At 51.6% G+C, this 18,215-nt stretch overlaps 8 protein-coding genes across 8 annotated transcripts; 3 read left to right on the forward strand and 5 right to left on the reverse strand.

The window, feature by feature from the left end:
- Positions 1–1,292: 1,292 nt before the first annotated feature.
- Positions 1,293–3,448, forward strand: Aspvir_002423 (putative MFS peptide transporter; the record flags this gene model as incomplete). The annotated part of the gene is made up of 6 exons (XM_043274022.1): positions 1,293–1,611; positions 1,659–1,775; positions 1,823–2,045; positions 2,096–2,464; positions 2,553–2,707; positions 2,757–3,448. The coding sequence occupies 6 exons, from the start codon at positions 1,293–1,295 to the stop codon at positions 3,446–3,448; spliced, it is 1,875 nt and encodes a 624-aa protein (XP_043129957.1).
- Positions 3,449–3,613: 165 nt separating this feature from the next.
- On the reverse strand, positions 3,614–4,906 carry Aspvir_002424 (type I glyceraldehyde-3-phosphate dehydrogenase; the record flags this gene model as incomplete). Its single annotated transcript, XM_043274023.1, has 5 exons — positions 3,614–3,712; positions 3,760–3,967; positions 4,022–4,136; positions 4,202–4,765; positions 4,816–4,906. 5 exons carry the CDS (start codon positions 4,904–4,906, stop codon positions 3,614–3,616), a joined length of 1,077 nt encoding a protein of 358 aa, XP_043129958.1.
- Positions 4,907–6,258: 1,352 nt separating this feature from the next.
- Aspvir_002425 (flavin-containing monooxygenase) lies at positions 6,259–7,719 on the reverse strand (the record flags this gene model as incomplete). The annotated part of the gene is made up of 1 exon (XM_043274024.1): positions 6,259–7,719. One exon carries the CDS (start codon positions 7,717–7,719, stop codon positions 6,259–6,261), a length of 1,461 nt encoding a protein of 486 aa, XP_043129959.1.
- Positions 7,720–8,560: 841 nt separating this feature from the next.
- Positions 8,561–9,788, forward strand: Aspvir_002426 (lipase/thioesterase family protein; the record flags this gene model as incomplete). Its single annotated transcript, XM_043274025.1, has 4 exons — positions 8,561–8,763; positions 8,816–8,961; positions 9,016–9,599; positions 9,648–9,788. 4 exons carry the CDS (start codon positions 8,561–8,563, stop codon positions 9,786–9,788), a joined length of 1,074 nt encoding a protein of 357 aa, XP_043129960.1.
- A 227-nt stretch (positions 9,789–10,015) lies between these two features.
- On the reverse strand, positions 10,016–11,120 carry Aspvir_002427 (SDR family oxidoreductase; the record flags this gene model as incomplete). The annotated part of the gene is made up of 3 exons (XM_043274026.1): positions 10,016–10,292; positions 10,343–10,736; positions 10,787–11,120. The coding sequence occupies 3 exons, from the start codon at positions 11,118–11,120 to the stop codon at positions 10,016–10,018; spliced, it is 1,005 nt and encodes a 334-aa protein (XP_043129961.1).
- An 861-nt stretch (positions 11,121–11,981) lies between these two features.
- Aspvir_002428 (cytochrome P450) lies at positions 11,982–13,783 on the forward strand (the record flags this gene model as incomplete). Its single annotated transcript, XM_043274027.1, has 4 exons — positions 11,982–12,179; positions 12,227–12,672; positions 12,726–13,110; positions 13,169–13,783. 4 exons carry the CDS (start codon positions 11,982–11,984, stop codon positions 13,781–13,783), a joined length of 1,644 nt encoding a protein of 547 aa, XP_043129962.1.
- An 89-nt stretch (positions 13,784–13,872) lies between these two features.
- On the reverse strand, positions 13,873–15,818 carry Aspvir_002429 (CobW domain protein; the record flags this gene model as incomplete). The annotated part of the gene is made up of 5 exons (XM_043274028.1): positions 13,873–14,662; positions 14,718–15,167; positions 15,231–15,521; positions 15,571–15,659; positions 15,708–15,818. The coding sequence occupies 5 exons, from the start codon at positions 15,816–15,818 to the stop codon at positions 13,873–13,875; spliced, it is 1,731 nt and encodes a 576-aa protein (XP_043129963.1).
- Positions 15,819–16,542: 724 nt separating this feature from the next.
- On the reverse strand, positions 16,543–18,109 carry pgxB (putative extracellular exo-polygalacturonase; the record flags this gene model as incomplete). The annotated part of the gene is made up of 5 exons (XM_043274029.1): positions 16,543–16,965; positions 17,015–17,260; positions 17,315–17,488; positions 17,547–17,714; positions 17,771–18,109. 5 exons carry the CDS (start codon positions 18,107–18,109, stop codon positions 16,543–16,545), a joined length of 1,350 nt encoding a protein of 449 aa, XP_043129964.1.
- Between the last annotated feature and the right edge of the window lie 106 nt (positions 18,110–18,215).

An 18,215-nucleotide genomic window follows, 5' to 3' on the forward strand; every position in this document is an offset into this window, starting at 1 on the left:
ATGAGCCTGATGGTCAGACATTGTAAGACAAGGCCAGTCACACGGCGCCGTGTTATCTAGCTCAGGGCCTCGATTCTAACCCTTTCGAAACATCGGTTTCGTTCCCAGCTGGTAATCGAAATGACCAAAATGCCTTTGATAACCGAGTCAATCCCGGATTTGCGCAAGGTACCAGCTGTATGTTTATTCGCGTCGATTGAGTCTCTCCTCACTTGACCACAGACTGCCTGCCAGCTAAGAAGGTCTATGGCTAAATCCGGCAGGTCGATAGGCCGATAGACCGAATACATTCGATTAGAGTGAAGCCAATTCGTATCTATTAGTCAAGGTTTGCTCTCCCATACAGTTTGTCCCCTCATCCGTCTGGGGTAAACCGGGACCATGCACGTCCAAGGGCCACTAGTTAATATCACTATCATTGACTATCATTGACTATCATTGACTATCATTGATTCATGCTCATTGGCACGCTGCGATAGCCCTGATAGCCTGATAACCTCTCTCTTGGTTCATTGGCCTGATTTCGTGCAGCCAAGCAGTGAGGTTGCACTCCAGCCTACCAGCCAAGCGCCGGCCAAGCGACCGCCGCAATCCCGCCACCAGCCCCCTCGGTCCATCACAACCAATATGATTGCTGCTGCGACGGTCAGACGCTTTTCCAAGACTCTCTAATCAAGCCGCCAAGGATTTCACCATCGTTGCTGCGGTCTTCCAGAGCTTCAATCGAACCCACGAGCACATGGAATGAACGCCCTGCATTGATATGCCCAATTTCCACTCACAATCTTCGCCGTACAGCCATGTTCCTGTCGGCATCTCCCGCCCCCAAGCGCTGCTCCAAGCGATGATTTACGCGTAGAAAGGATCATGGATTCAAAGCAACGGCCATGTCTTGACCCTGGCGAACGCAGCCGAAAGTCTTGGTCCGCCGGCTACCACCGGTTCTAGACTGATACTGTCGACGAAATCAGCTAATCCCCCGCGACCTCGGCCGTGCAGCAAATCATGCCAGTCTGGAGGCAGACCCTCGATAAAATAGATAAATTGTACCCATTGCTGCTGAGCGATTATTGGTTCATCTGGCGTGACACGCGATAACCTGTCTGGATCGCATGGTGGCCTTTTTTTGTACCCTTGTCTCTCTCTCTCTTATTAAAGCTGGACCCTTTTCCTGTGCCACGGGGCTTTTTCTTTTCTAACTCCTCTTCCTCTCCACAGTCCAGTGTCTGTGGAACAATTCCGCTGTATCTGTCCGAGTCTCCTTGGTCTGTCTGCTTTTTATCTTTGTTGCCATGAACGTCTCGGACCCCGTCGAGGTGGCGGAAATCGCCCGAGCCAGGGCCGCTGCTCATGATGTCGAAATAAATGAGAAGGTGGACCACAAACTGTCTCTCGCGCCTAGCATTGAGGAGATTGCTCCCGCGTCGAAAGAAGTGGGAGCCTCGTCTGCGGTTTATGACGACGATCATGCCCATCTGCAGAGGCAATTCCCCTCCGATGAGGACTTCAAGCACCTCCGTCGGGTAGCGGGCGATATTCCTTGGACTGCGTACACGGTGGCGTTTGTCGAGTTGTGCGAGCGTTTCTCCTACTATGGCACGACTGCAGTTTGTATGTTTTCTGATCTTCACACTGAAATACGGAGCTAATCGGCCTAGTCGTCAACTTCATCCAGCGCCCTCTTCCCCCGAACTCGACCACTGGTGCGGGACATGACCAATATAACTCCGGTGCATTGGGTATGGGCCAGCAGGCGTCCACTGGTCTGACATTGTGTGAGTTTTCCGAGGTGATACTAGAGGGCTGTTGCTGACCGTGGCAGTCAACGCATTTTGGTCATACATCATGCCCCTGGCCGGTGCCTACATGGCTGACCAGTACTGGGGACGATTCCGGACCATCATGTTCTCCATTGGCGCCGCGCTCCTGGGCCATACCATCCTGATCGTCTCGGCCTTGCCTCCGGTTATTGCGAGCCCCAATGGTGCCATTGCCTGCTTCTCTATCGGTCTGCTGATCATGGGTGTGGGTACCGGTGGCTTCAAGTATGTCCTCCCCACCTTTCCTTCGGATTGTTCGAATCTGACTGGGTTAGGTCCAATATTTCTCCCCTGATCGCCGAGCAATACCGCGAAGACGTCCCCTACCTCAAAACTCTCAAGAATGGGGACCGCGTGATTGTTGATCCCGCGGCCACCATCTCCCGCATCTACCTGTACTTCTACATGATGATCAACATTGGCTCGATCCTGGGCCAGGTCAGCATGGTGTATGCGGAGAAATACGTCGGTTTCTGGCTGTCGTACTTCCTACCCACCATGATGTACCTGGGTTGCCCCATCGTCCTGTTCTTCTGCCGCAACAAATACCACCTCGCCAAGCCGAATGGCTCGGTCTACAACCAGGCCATCCGTCTGTGGAGACTGGCGATGGAGGGGCGGTGGTCCCTCAACCCTGCCAGAATGTATGTCTTCCTTGCGTTTCCCCGTTTCCCCGTTTCCCCGTTTCCCCGTTTCCCCGTTTCCCGCCTCCGGGCTGCTGACACCTCCCAGCTGGAAGAAGAACGAGAAGCCCTTTTGGGATTCGGTCAAGCCCTCTGCTCTGGGTCCCAACCGTCCCCAGTGGATGACCTTTGACGACGAATGGGTGGACGAGGTCAGCCGTGGTCTCAAGGCCTGCAGGGTTTTCCTCTGGTACCCTCTATATTGTACGACCTTATCCTCACCCTATTCACCATTCCCGAACTGACTGATTAGGGCTCGCCTACAACCAAATGATGAACAACCTCACCTCGCAAGCAGCCACCATGCGTCTGGGCGGCGTCCCCAACGACATCATCAACAACCTCAACCCCCTCTCGCTCATCATCTTCATCCCCATCATGGACAAACTCGTCTACCCGGGCCTCCGCCGCATGGGCATCAAATTCACCCCGCTCAAGCGCATCACCGCCGGCTTCTTCTTCGCCGGCAGCGGCATGATCTGCGCCACCGTCACCCAGTACTACATCTACAAGATCGGCCCCTGCGGCAAGGAGGCCAACTACTGCCTCGACGAGCTGCACCAGCACTCCGATATCTCGGTGTGGGTGCAGACCCTCACCTACGTGCTCGGCGGTATCTCGGAGATCTTTGCCTCCGTCACCTCCCTCGAGTATGCCTTTACCAAGGCGCCCAAGAACATGCGCTCGCTCGTGCAGGCTGTCGCGCTCTTCATGAATGCGTTCTCGTCCGCGCTGGGCCAGGCGCTCGTCGGCCTGTCCAACGATCCGCTGCTGGTCTGGAACTATACCGTTGTGGCGATCCTGGCGTTCGTCGGCGGCATCGGCTTCTGGCTGACGAACTACAAGTTGGATAAGCAGGAGGATGAGCTGAATAATTTGCCGGCCAGTCGCTATGATGCTAACAATCCGAATCCTAAGCTGGATGAGGAGACGGCGCGGCAGTAGATTGTCACATGTGATGTGATGTGACGTTTATGGCTAGGCAGCATGATGTATGGATTAATATAATTATGAATCATTGAATCATTGAATCATTGATCGCTTGAATCACTTGTTCTTATATTGCAATAAGCAGTAACTCCATCTAAGGGTAATCTATCCGTGGGTCTATCAATGCTCAAGTTCTTGTGAAGCCACATGCTTGGCCAGATCGAGCAGCCGATTCGAGTACCCCCATTCGTTATCATACCACGCCATGATCTTGAAAAACTACACACAATTAGCATGCTACATGACTATACCAGACAACAACTCACCTGAGGATTCAACTCCGAACAAGCCGGCGCATCGATAATGGCACTATGCGGGTTCCCAAGATAATCACTGCTGACGAGCTCCTCATCTGTCACAGCCAACACGCCCGCCAGCTCCGACTTTGCCGCGCGGCGGAACACAGCCAGGATCTCGGCCAGCGAGGTGGGCTTTTCAGTGCTGATGGTCAAGTCGATCATGGACACGTTGGGCCTTCGGTAGTCAGTCTACACCGTACATCTCATGCAAGAATGGAAATAAACTCACGTTGGCACCCGAATCGATACCCCCGTAACCTTCCCGCTCAACTCGGGCAACACCGTCGCAATAGCCTTGGCTGCACCAGTGGTCGTCGGGATGATATTATCAAACACACTGCGGCCTAATCAAACATCACATCAATCTTCATTCTCTTTTTCTCAGGAGAGGAGGGATACAGGGATATACCTAATCGCCGATTCTTCTTACTATACCCATCCAACACCTGCTGCGACCTCGTCGCCGCATGCACAGTCGTCAGGAACCCCTGCGCAATGCCAAAATGCCCCTGCAGCACCTTCAGCACGGGAGTCACGCAGTTCGTCGTGCAGCTCGCGCAGGAGATCACGCGCTCCTCTGCCGTGTATGCATCGCTGTTGACGCCGTACACGTACGTCGGGGCGTCGGCGCTCGGCGCGGAGATGATGACCCGCTTAGCGTGCGCGTGGGTGATGTGCTCGAGGGCTTGGGCCTGCTTGGTGAATTTTCCGGTACATTCGACCACGTAGTCTGCGCCTAGGGCGGCCCAGTTGAGGTTTTGGAGGGTGCGTTCGGAGGTGAGGGCGATTTGGCGGCCGTTGATGCTGAGGAGGGTGTTGGAGAGGGCGTGGATGGGGAGCGAGGGCGGGAGGTTGCCCATGCAGGAGTCGTAGCGGATTAGGTGGATGAGGTCTTGGATGGTGGTGCAGGTGTGGTTGATGGCGACGATTTGGAGGTCGGGTCTGTTGAGCGCTGCGCGGAGGACGTTGCGGCCTGGGTGGTCAGTACTATCTGGTCGTGGTAGGGGAGGCTGATGGGGTTACCTATGCGGCCGAAGCCATTGATGCCTATCTTGCAGACGGGGGATTGAGGCGAAGGGTTGGAGTGAGGGAAGTCATTGATGGAGGGTGCCATTGCAGTTGCTATAGTTGCTGTACAGTGTATGATAGTATGAGTAGACGGTGACAGTAGAAGTGGTGATAGTAGTCTATGCAGGGATATTGATTAGTTCTATTTATCAATTCTACAAGCGCCAGTATGCAGTATGCCATTCTCCTTATGTACTCTGCTTCCGTGCAAGTATCCTGATGCTATACTATACTCTGCTCTACCTTTCCGAAAACTCCCGCCGAGTGTTTGTCGCTTCAGTGTCGGCCCCCCACGGGCTGCGGGATCCCCGATGACCGGACCTTTCATCGGTAACTGTTTGATTGAGTGTTTGACTGATCCTTAATTTTAGACACTAATAGTAGACATTGACAGGATTAACCATGTTGACGGCATCGAGGATTGCCGATTGAAATGCCGGTTCTTTGATTGGTCGAATCGGACAGTAAGACTGAGGAAAATGAGGATATTGGATGGCAGGTATTTGAGAATTGCTCATTCTGGGGATATCCTCAATGCATACACATCATATTTATTAGCTATCAACAGATTATCCATTAATTCATCATGGTGGATGCAAGGACGGAAGATTGAGATCCTTCATCGGGATGTCGACTCGGGCAAGAGTTTTGACTCGGAAATGTCCGATTTCCGGCACTTTCCACCGATGATGTTGCATACAGAGCATCTAGAAGGATGAATCTATATCCAGTTTCTCGTCATTGAGGCATTTGTTAATCCTGATCCATTATTATTATTACCCAATAGTCAACTTGAACACATATACTCAAGAATGGAATATCCCCGTAGTATTCCGTAGCACGAACTATACAATATTAACTCCGGAATATGGGAAGGATAGTACATGACTATCATCAACCTACTCCTCCCTTCTGTCTAGCTGCGTTCTCAGAAGATACCGCTTTCGCGTCCGTTGTCCTGGGTCTACCATCCTCAAACGATCTTTGAGTCTCATTCCTGCTGGTTCCTTGGGCGTAGTGTAGTTCCCGCGGTGCTTGTATCAGACGTGACCAATTGGGCCTGTCTTGTCAGTACTTTATCCCATAGGGTAGCGAGGTTTAATTGTGTACCCGTGCGAGCGGACCATTGGCGTGTTGGTAGCCTTGTCGCTTTGCTGATTTCATCCTTGGTTTCTTCTCGGAGTTGCGGGTCGGTGGATTTCCTTTGATCGGGCATTATTTATTCTTGATTGATGGAATATGCAACTCATTTAATCTCTGGTTATTGTCGCGTTATATTGCTCAAAAGCCGTGTCATCATGCAGAGTACAAGATATGCCGTCTCCCATAGCTGGAGAGGAATCTTTCGAGTGATATTCCATACCACCACAAATATCATCATAGATCAAAAGACGGTCGCTATTGCTGCTTCTTCCATTCCCCATCGACCCATTCCAGTCCCTCATCGAGCCGCCCGTACTTGGCAAACGTCAGATCCGACAGGTAATTGTCGCGTGGCTGCCAGGGCCCCCGATCGGCCGCTTTGGGGAGATCCTTCTCCGCCGCCGCCACGTACGTCGAGTTCAGATTGAGCAGCCGCCGGGGCTGCATCTGCCTGGCCAGCAGCGGGTTCAGCCGCGGGGTCGCTGCGACCTTGTGGTGTCGCTGCATCCACTTGAGCAAGCGGCAGACAAAGAGCGCCGTCGCGTCGGCCCCCAGCGTCCAGGATGCATTGGTGTAGCCGATCACAAACGATGCGTTGGGCAGGTCCTGCAGCATCACTCCGTTCCAGAGGTATTTGTCGGACACTCGCTGTTTTTCGCCGTCCACCGTGATCGAGGTGCCCCCCGCGATCTGCAGCTTGAGACCCGTCGCCGTCACGATGATGTCCGCGTCGAGGAAGTCACCCGAGTTCAGCTCGATGCCGTTGGCTGTAACCTGTCGGATGGTGTCTGTCTTGACGTCCGCATGGCCGGTATGCAGACTCTTGAAGAAGTCGCCATCGGGACAGATACAGAGACGCTGATCCCAGGGGTTGTACCGCGGCTTGAAGTGCGGATCGTGGGGGATATTCTTGGGGAGCTGCCGCACGACGCTGAGCTTGAGGAGAAGCCGCGCCATCCAAGGGAAGGTCTGGCAGAAAAGAAAGAATAATCGGGAAGTGATGATCCATCGGAGGCGTTGGAGTTTGCGGTTGACTGTGTTCGGGAGGATCCAGCTCAACAGCGAGCTCTGGCGGTTGGGTAGGGCGAGAATGTACGTTGGACTGCGCTGAAGCATGGTGACTTTGGCCGCCTTCTCAGCCATCTTAGGGAGGAGCGTTACCGCCGTCGCGCCACTCCCGATGATGACCACTTTCTTGTCGGTGTAGTCGAGATCCTCCGGCCAGAACTGCGGATGGATGATCTTGCCCTGGAATTGGCTGAGACCAGGAACATCAGCGGCCAGTGGCTCATGGTAGTTGTAGTATCCCGTGCCAAAGATGACGAAGCGCGCAGTGTAAGACTTTGGCTCGTCCTCATGGTCGACGGCCAGCTTCCACACATTGTCGGCGGACGACCAGTCGGCCGCTAGCAAGCGATGCTGGAAATGGATGTGCTTGTCGATGCCGTACTGCGCAGCTGTATCGCGCATATACTTGGAGATAGAGGCGCCCTCGGCGATCGGGTTGTCCTGATTCCAGGGGTTCCAGGAGAACCCAAACGTAAACAGATCCGAGTCGGATCGAATGCCAGGATATTTAAAGAGATCCCATGTTCCGCCAATGGCGTTGCGGGCTTCTAGAACGGCATACCGATAGTTGGGGAGTTGGCTTTGGATGCGGTAGGCAGCGTTGATGCCGGAGATACCAGCGCCAACAATGATAATATCATAATCCATTCTGGCATGAACTTTGGAAGCGAAGTGTATGATTCAGTGCAACCAGTGAGCATTGGATTTATATAAGTCAAATGTCACCGTGGAAATCATGAATAATTAAAAGTTCACATGGTTCCTCGGGGTGAGGCCTGTGGAGAGGCCAGTGAGGGTTTGCCCAAAAAGGAAATCGTCGCGAATCACGGCTGAATAGTGCTGCGCCGCTGCCATTCTAATGAGGTGGAGTGTTGGACCATGGATCTCTGGGACTTAATTTTAGTCCAGTCGATCACTTAACGGGTTCATCAAGGAGCATTCGGCAATTGAGAAGAATTGGACTAGGAGAGAGAATGCAGGAGTAGGGTGCTAGGGGCAGAAGATTGTCCGTTATGCAACAAGAAAAGCAAGGAGACCTAAAGTATGTATCCAATATTCTAACGCGATTGGTCGGTTACAATGTTCCACAAGATCTTATTCTTGACCCTAGATTTGTGTCATCTGCAAGGAAGGCTGTAAAGCGCAGATCAAATCGCAGTATCATATCCAGACAACAAAGACCAGCATAATTAAAACGAAATCTCAACCGTCTACATCACATTTAGTCGTGTTCTCATCATGCCCCGCGTCAAAGTAACTGTGTCAAGCCAACCGAGGCAGCCTCGGTTATCAAGGATAAGCATCAATATTTCCCAATCAGGCAATGCTTGCGATGCCTCTCCGCGATGCTTCCTTACAATAAGGTAGATATCTCCAGCATCACCATACTAACGATCATGCGATATGAACAGTTGTATACTGTATCTGCCCCGCAGGCATCAACCTTTCACTCCAGCACACCCGTCATACCACCTGAGCCAACGGATCCATGCCTTTCAACAAAGCAATCAAGTTAACCCTGTGGGAGAAGCTCGATTTCTTCCCTGCTCTGTTATCCATATGGCTTACTGCTATATGGGCTATCTTGACTGGATTGCGGCGGGAGTCCAACCAGCCCAAGACTCTGTTCCTTCATATTGGCTATGCGGTGTTCCGTAAAGCGACGACACGCTTGTCCATCAAGCAGATGCAGTACGTACCCCCAATCTTTCTACAAAACAAATGAGTGCTGAAGATGCTGAAGATATGTACTACCACCAACCAACAAGATGTACGAGACATATATCAAGAAAACCAAGCGATTGTCTCACACCATCGAGCTGGGAAAAGGCTCCTACGGCCACTGGATCGGAGACGCCAAAGCAGATAACGTCCTGATCTGGTACCACGGTCAGCAAAGCACCTCTCCCCTCCATATTTGCAATCAATCTAACAAAGAAACAGGAGGAGGCTTTGCCCTCCCCGCGAACATAGGCTACTTCAAATTCTTCGCCAACCTAGTCGACCACGCCGCGCATCACAACAAGTCCCTCGCCGTCTTCAGCCTCACCTACACCCTCGCCCCGCAGGGAACATACCCCACGCAGCTCCGCCAGGCAGTCGAGTGCCTCCGCTACATCCTCGACAACACCCCGCACCAACCCAGCCGCATCTTCCTCGGTGGGGACTCAGCGGGAGGCAACCTCGTCGGCGGCGTTCTGTCGCACCTGGCGCATCCACACCCGCAGATTGACCCTTTGTCAGTAAAGGAGAACCTTGCGGGCGCGGTGATGATCGCCCCCTGGACGCTGATGGACACGGACTTTTCGGACCGCAAGATCGATTCCAGCGGGGACTTGATCACGCCGGCCGTGGCGGGCCCGTGGGCAAGCGCGTATCTGGGGACAGCGACCAGGGACGTCTATACGGATTTGTCGAATGCGGAGCCTGAGTGGTATACTACGTTTCCGGTCGAGCGTGTGTTGATTTGTGCCGGGGGAAATGAGATTCTGTTGCCGATTATACAGGACTTTGCGGAGAAGTTCAAGGTATGTGCGGGTGATCATGACTGAAGTGAGTGGCTGCTGATAGGACAGGCTGGCTTTCCCCCGTTGGAACTGTTTGTTGGACATCGCGAGGGTCATGTTGCTCCTATTTATAATCTGGAACTGGGGGATACGACGGAGACGGAGCAGGGGAAGAGGGTCAAGGAGTGGTTGACGAAACGGCTGTGGTGATACATACAGTATATGCGCAGAAAGGGGATATGTTATATGTCTATATTTTATGGATATCTTTGTTCATGGCTGTTCTCGAATCATTCTTACTCTGTATCACTGAATAAGGCGGCTGGCTCTCTTACAGTAATTCAGCCAGACAGATTTATGTGCACCATTATCCTTAACATGGTCATATACGACATTCAACACTCGCAGGATAGATAGTCTGTCTATATACCGTGCAATTACAACTTCTGAGCAGCTTGCAACTCCCGAAGTCTCCTCAATGACCCCGAGGCAATCCCACGCACACTCTCTTGGAACCACTGAGGGAATGCTCGCACCATACTGGCAGCAGAATGGGAAGTCGGGAGAATCACTTGCCCGCTGCTCTGCGTGAGAATCTGCTTGACCACTGCATCCGAAACCACCTGGGGCGTCATCACGGGTTGCTTGAATTGGTTTCCCGCCTCGGTCAACTGCTGAATCATAGGCGTACGGACCCACAGTGGGTGAATGACACTTCCATTCGGTCAGTACAACGCTTGTCAAGTTCGAATGTAGCCTCATACCTGGTGCGAACTTTCTTTGCCTGATACCAATACCGCAACTCTTGCGTCAATCCCTCGTGGAAGGCCAGCGCGCTGGCCTTGGAGCAGCAGTAATCCACCATCTCCCCCAACGCAACGAAACTGGCCATACTGGCAATCGTGATAACATGGCCATGGTTCTGGCGGATCATGCTGGGCAAAAACTCCCGCACCATCAGGAAATGCGAGATGGTGTTGACCTCGAAAGTCTGCCGGATCTTGGCCTCGGGCTCCTCAAGAATGGTGCCGTCGTGGCCCACGCCTGCGTTGTTCACCAGCACAGTGGGATCGCCCAGTTTCTGGCGAATCTGCTCAGCCACAGCTTTAATACTCTCCGAGTTGGTGATGTCGGCCTTGAAGAAGTGTACATTGCGGGCTTTGTTTTATTAGTCTATGGCGCTTGCTGAGGGAAGCGATGTCTCTTACGTAGCTGGAAGTTGGGCTCGTTGATATCCAAAATAACCACCCGGATTCCTTTCCTGGCCAAATCCTCCATGATCTGCTTGCCGATGCCGCTACACCCTCCGGAGACCAGAACGAGCTCGCGATCACCCTGCCATGGATGCGCGCGCTGCCAGTTGTTTATCGACCATCGCGACAACACGCGGTTAGTCTGCCGCAGAGCACCGTAGACCAGCGCAACTGTGAGTGCCTTTTGGACAAGAGGATTCAGAAGAGCATTCTGCGCGGGTTCAGGTAGCTGCGCGAGGCTCGACTGGGCGTATTGCCGTGCGATGTTGAGAGCGTTTTCTAATGACATGTTGCAATTGAGCTAGTTGAAGCTATTCAAGAAGAATAAAGAAAGACAAAAATTAGAATGAATGCCCTATGCGATGTATATGTGGCATCTTGCAGCGTCCTTAAGGATCATGTCAAGATCATATACAAAGTGTCCATGCATCCTACCGAGGCACATGCGTAGCTTGGTGCAGATCCAATTGTTCCACGAGGTTATCCACAAGATAATGCCCTGGAGACATCCTCTCGAGAACATAAGGGAGGGTGTTGCGAGGCCGATGCTGCAACATTCTTCCGCTTGTCCAGATTAGGAAATCGTTGCGATGTTCTCCGTACAGTTTGGCGATCTCGCTGGAGCCATCTAGTTCGCTAAATATCCGGGCTAACGTGGCCCATGAATATGCGCCAACTCTAGCCTATCAATAAACTAAACAAGCCCGCAAAGCTATCCGATCTCAGAAATAGGGGCCTGTTGTAAAATGTTGGGAACTTGGGATTCACATGGGTGCGAAGATCATCTTCTGATTCTCAACGTTCTGGCCTTTTTGACCCTCTCCGACACGGATTGGTAGACAGTCAGGCTCAGGCAGATATATTCTGGTCGGTTCAAGGGTATCATCTCATGCAGAATGTATTGAAACGTCATATGAACGCCCAAGCCGAGGCCGTATAGCCGATACCCCGTGGGGTTATTGATTATGCTAGCTCCTTCTTGGCCGATCGCTTGCATATAAACTTACTGATGCAGTAAACGCAGACGATGGAGGAAGATCTCTCTATGCCGGTCCCAAATTAGCCGATTTTCAGTTCTTACCTTCGGCCTCTTCTTGATTTTGACCATTCTTTTCCTTCCCAGTGGTTATTCCCCAAGAGTGCTAGCAACATGGCCGACATGTTGCTGGCCATTGCCTCTGTCTCCCTAGCTGAGGGGTATTTTCTGCAGCGCTCCGTCTTGAATGAGCATTCTTTTCATTCGGTCTGCCTAGGGGCGGTCGGTGTCAATTTGGCCCTGAAAATATTCTGGGATTTCATCATCTATCCTTTCTTCGTCACGCCAAATCGTCATCTGCCAACCGTCAAGGTATGCTCAAGACCCTGCGTGTCGCAATCTTTAATAACATTGAGTAGGGCACATTTATAAATGGAAAAATCATCTTTGATAACCCTCGTGGTCGTCTTCCCTTGCAATGGATGAAAACAATCCCCAACGATGGCCTGATCCATTTCCGAGATGTGTTCAACCGTAGCCACCTATTGCCTACCAATCACCAGGCTCTTTTGGACATCATGAGCACCAACACCTACGACTTTGAAAAACCATGGCGTGCTCGCGAGTTCCTCGCTCGGATCATTGGCTTCGGCTTGATCCTATCTGAGGGCGCCGCGCATAAAAAGCAGCGCAAGGCCTTGACCCCGGCGTTCAATATCAAGAACATCCGTTCATTGTACTCCTTGATGTGGGAGAAAACTGGCCTCTTTCTCGATGAACTGGAGAAGGAGATTCGGCAGAATCCAATGGAAGGAACAAGTCCGGAGGACGGTGTGGGTAAGGTCGAAATGAGCGTGTGGGCGAGGTAAGCTCATGGTTTCCACTTTGCTTCTCTCATATTCGCTAAAGCTTACCCAGCCGTCTCACTCTAGATATCATCGGTCCCGCGGCCATGGGTAGAGACTTTCGCACCCTGCACAACCCAGAAAACAAAGTTGCCGACAGCTTCCTTGCTATTCTGGAACCAACCAAGGAGAAGATGGCCTTCCTCTCCATCAACTTTATTCTTCCGCAATGGTTTGCACGAAGACTACCCTGGCGCCTGAACAAGGTGATTGACACCGAAACCGGTTTCCTGCGTGATCTATGTAAGGGCATTGTTCGTGAGAACAGGAAGACCATTGTTTCCAGCAAGATGACCGCCAAGGAGCTGGAGGCAGACATCCTGGGAACCATGATGGTGGGTGGGGATTTTACAGACGACGAACTGGTGGATCAAATGCTGACCTTTCTGGCGGCTGGTGTATGTTATCTCTAGCCTCCCTAGACTCACTTTGAAATCATCGAGCTAACGTGAACAGCATGAGACCACCGCCAGCGCACTCACCTGGGCATGCTACCTTCTCACCCTCCACCCTGACGTCCAAGAGCGTCTGCGGGCGGAGATTCGTGAGCATATCCCGTCTGGTGACCACCCTATCACTTGGAACGATCTCGAATCAATGCCTCTACTCAACGGTGTCTGCCAGGAAGTCCTGCGTCTATATCCCACCGTCCCCATCACAATCCGCGAAGCCGTCCGCGATACCACCATAGCGGGCAAGCACGTCCCCAAAGGCACTCGCATCATCATCTGTCCGTACGCCATCAACCGCAGTCCTGAATTCTGGGGGTATAATGGGGAGGAGTTCGTGCCAGAACGCTGGGTTGATACCGACAAGAACGGCCAGAAGGTCGTCAACCACAATGGTGGCGCGTCGACAAACTATGCGCAGATCACTTTCTTGCATGGCCAGCGGTCTTGTATTGGAAAGGATTTTGCTCGAGCCGAATTGCGCTGTGCAGTCGCTGGTGTTGTCGGGCGGTTCAAGTTTGAGATGCAGGATCCTAAGCAAGAGATTCATATTGCCGGCGCTGTGACGACCAAGCCAGTGGAGGGAATGCATTTGAAAATGAGCCGGGTGGATGAATGGTGATTGAAGCTTTTTGAATAATAATGGTGATACGAATTTGATGAAACTTTTGCCTAGTGCATCCTTTATAATGACAAGTCTAGTTAATGTAGTTATTTGTGGGAGTGGGAGTGGGCATGTCCCAGGTACTCGCTGGTGTGGTGTTTGTGCTTCTTCTTCCCTCCCTCGTTGTTGTCCTCCTCATCTTCATCCACAATGCCAAACTCAGGCCATGCCTCCCAGCCATCTTCCCACAACTTTCCCAGCTTCTCCTCCTTTTCCCGGTAAGACAGTTTCTTGTTCTTCATGATCTTTGCCCACCGGCTCATGTCATCGTCATCCACCAGACATTCATCCAGCAATTTAGTTATCAATTCAGTGTTGATTCCCTCGCCGATGAATACGATTTCTTGTCTTCGGTCTCCCCATGGCTCTTGGAAATCATTCTCAATGGATTTCCGGACGTCTGGATCCTCGGGCCACGCCTCGTCTGGCACTTCTGTGAACCACGGCCCGCCGCACCCAATCGTCAGCATGCCACCCGCTTGGCTCCATTCTCCGAATTGAAAGGGCCGTGTAGCCAGCCAGAAGAACCCCTTGGAGCGAAGAACGGAGCCGAACGCGGGATGATTCCGCTTGTTCTGCAGGATCGCGGACGGGTCTGGCTGGTCAAAGTCGGAGATACTTTCGTCATCACTATCGTCTTCGTTTTCGTCTTCGTCCTCGTCAATCTCCATATTGTCGTCTTCTTCCTCTTCTTCTCCCTCATCTGCATCGTCCTTCTCATCATCTTCCTCGGCTTCGTTGTTCTGCAGGAGGATAAACTTATCATGAAGAAGGGAGAAGAGGCGACGAGGATGAAAGGGACGACGAGCGGTATACACAAAGTTGTTGATCCCATACCTGTTCAAGTCAGTATACCTTCTTTCGCTTTGGATKAGGGGCAGGGGAGACAAACTCTAAGGTCTCCGGCTTCGGAGCCATTCTCTGCCCATTCCCAGTATTCTGGACTGTCATTTCATGCAGGCTGCGCAACCAACCGGCCCCCGAAGCAGCCTTGATAAAATCGAACCTTCCCGTGCCCAGAATCTCTTTTACGTCGACACGGGAGTAGCTCGTTTCCAGAACTTTGGCGTCGGGGTTGAGCGTCTTTAACAATCTCCTGATCCTTGTTCGGGTATTCTCGTCTACAGTCTCAATCTTGTTGATGATGAGAACGTCTGCGAACTCAATCTGGTCCACCATGAGGTCGGAGATGGTACGCTCATCCTCTGGGATGATCTCTTTGGATCCGTATCGATCTGACAAGAACTCGGCGGTATCAAAGTTGGAAAGAAGATTGAATGCATCGACAACAGTCACCGTGGTGTCGAGTCTTGCCAGTGTGTGAAGGCCTCCTAGATTGACACTGCTGCTGTCAGGATCCGAAAACCGGCCAGAGGACGAGCATTGGAACGGTGGGTGAGCTTACATCTCTGTCAGAACCTTGCGGCTTTCCTCATCCACCATCATCTCCTGATCCGCCTGCAACATTGCACTGCTGAACTCGGCCGTGAATGTTTCCGCTACTTGCATCGGCTCACTAATGCCCGTGCTCTCGATGACAACATACTGCACTTCCTTTTGGCGCGCGAGATGAGCAAGTTCTGAGAGCAGGTCCCCACGCAGTGTACAACAGATACATCCATTTTGGAGCTGGATGAGCTTTTCTTTCGTCTGCGAAACCTTGTGATGAGTGATCAACGCAGCATCAATGTTGAGTCTGTATTGCTGGTAAGCATCAATGTTTCCCGATAGTGAGGCACCCATACTTGCTCATATCATTGACCACAACGGCAATACGCAGTCCATGGTCTGGAGATTGAAGAATATGCTCGAGGAGTGTTGTCTTGCCGCTACCCTGCTCTCATTCAGCTGATGCCGTTGCAATCTTAAGGGAGATTCTTACCAGAAATCCTGAAAGGAGCGTCACTGGGATCTGCCTCGTCGGCTTCTCCTCAGCTTCCCGCTGAGCAGAAGCGGGATAGGAGAGAGAGTCAGTTCCTGAGTTAATCACCATCTTGTTGGAAGTCAACACTGTCCCTTGAACGAGAGTCTGGAATGCAATTTGACGACGCACGCAGCATAATGGGAAGGCCTCAATTTTATATCCTCAGCTAGCGACATGCTTGCAATTAACCCCCAAGGTTCGTCTTTAGTGTGCTCAAATTGTCCTCCATCGTTAATCGAAGAGCCATTACTGGTTGTGTGGTTGAATCTATAGCATGAGTCTATTTCACCCAGGAACTCCCAAGGTACCTGTGTTGGGCCCAAGGTCCTCACGCACACTGAGATGCGAAATTGCCTGCAATCTAATTCGACGATCCTTACATCAGTAAGATTATTGTTCTGTTGATCCTTGAGTGCTTGAAAATTGTTGAGTATCTCTGGTATACACACTTGTTATTGGGTGTATACTTGTCAATATTGTATTAGCTCAGGTCGGGTCCTCTATCGATTAAGGCGCAAGTGAGGGCGTTAGGCTGGACTTGGAGCCAAATTCCGAGGGTACAAGATATGGTCTGATAAAACATGACCTTCTCTGCTTTGTAGAGTTTGCGTATTCGTCGCTCTAGAGAAGCAGCTCTTACTAGTGCAAAGTGCCTGGAGCAACAATCCGGTTATGAACCATGCCACAGTGGCCGTACGGAATCATTAGATGCACTACTCATCACATCCTCGATGAGAGTTAAACAGATGACTTGAGCCAAATCTTTCTATGCACTATTTTCGTCTGCAAACACTCATGCCTTGTATTTCAGGTCCCTGGCCAAACTGACAGAGCGCTTAGTCGACGACTGGCATTCAACTCCGATGTCCCCCTGAATTCCATCACAGACAATTACTGGCGGACTACCCGCAGGGCTGGTAAGGTGAATGTCCTTAAGATGGATCCCAGAACACACGGCATTAGGCGAGCAGGTCAGATCGGCGACGACCTTGCCTTCTTTTCCAGATGACGTTCCATAGATATTCTCAAAGACAATGTTTGTGAAGTTCACGCGTGAAGGGTAGGCAGCACACTCTGTAGCGTTTATGTTGAAGTAGCACTGATCCAGGACGATAGGATTGTCGGTGTTCTCGACGCGGATGTTCTTGTAAGTCACGTTGTTGATGCGACCATAGCCCACATTGGGACCAGCCCATGCCTTGAGACGAGCACCGTTCTGATAGAATTAGACGTTGACCCCAAGAATTGGAGGGAAAATTGCTTACTTGACCGTTCAGCAGGGTTACATTCTCGATCCAAACATTCTCGATGATATCCATGACGCCAGGGTACTGGCCGATACTCCCCATCGACGTCCCATGTGTGTTATTACACCAGAGATTCTGCACAAAGACATTGGTAGTGTTGGGCTTCGGCGAGAGGCAATCGTCACCGATATCGACCCGAGTGTTGGTGACAGTCAATCCATCGACGTTGAGCGTGTCGAAGCCATCGGTGTTCTTGGGGAGCGCCTATTTTAATCACTGTTAGTTTATCCTCTGCTTCCACAGGTAAAGGAAACCCACCGACGCATTAGTCGAATAAGCATGAATGAAAACGTTGTCGAACGAGATGTCGTTGGTGCGGACGAAGAAGTTGGTCCAGCAGGGAGAGTTGAGCTGCGTAATGCCTTCGACCGAGACTCGGGTGGCGTTCTCAGTCACAAAGAGGATGGGCCGGTAGTACACGTTGTTGGGATCCTAGACTCGTCAGTACAACTCTGTGCAGAGGCATTGACAATCTTCTAGGCATACTTACCAGAATCTCGTGTCCAGCAAACTCGTTGTACCAGCGCTGTCCATTGCCGTTCAGGACCCCGGAACCAAAGATCTTGATGTCCTGACCACCCCACCGCCAAAAGCTGATGGATTTCTGGAAGTCATAATAGAAATTGTTTGCTTGCCAGTAGGGCACGTCATTGGTGAACTTTCCATGGTATTAGCAGCAGCTAGGGCTGGGTGTGAGATCTCGGGCTAAAGTACCTTTAGTTCTCCGTCCAATTGAACCTCGATATCCTTCAAGAAGGTTAGGTCGAGCTTCTTGCCGATGATATACTTCTTCCCCTTCTGCAGCAACAGCCTTCCTCCACGGTTGGCCTTCTTGATACCCCACAGGAAGTCGGCAGAGATATCGTCGGTATCATTGCAAGAGGGACGGATGATCACTGTGCGACGGTTAGGGTGCTTGTGATGCTGAGCCCCGACCTTTTTCAAGGTTACCACGTCGTTAGCAGGGATGACTCTTGCACCAGGAATGAGACCGCCGACTGCAATTGAGCTGGCTGTGCTCGCGAAGAGCGCTGCAAGTGCGAAAAACTTCATGGTGAGCTCGGTGTCTCGCTACAAGATGCGTACAACCAGAGACAGCGCAATTGAGCTGGGTATCGCACTCCAAATGCCCATGCTGACCCTCTTATAGAGAGGACTT

This window comes from Aspergillus viridinutans (genome assembly GCF_018404265.1).
Source record: "Aspergillus viridinutans IFM 47045 DNA, scaffold_11, whole genome shotgun sequence".
In the NCBI taxonomy this organism is placed as follows: Eukaryota; Fungi; Ascomycota; class Eurotiomycetes; order Eurotiales; family Aspergillaceae; genus Aspergillus; species Aspergillus viridinutans.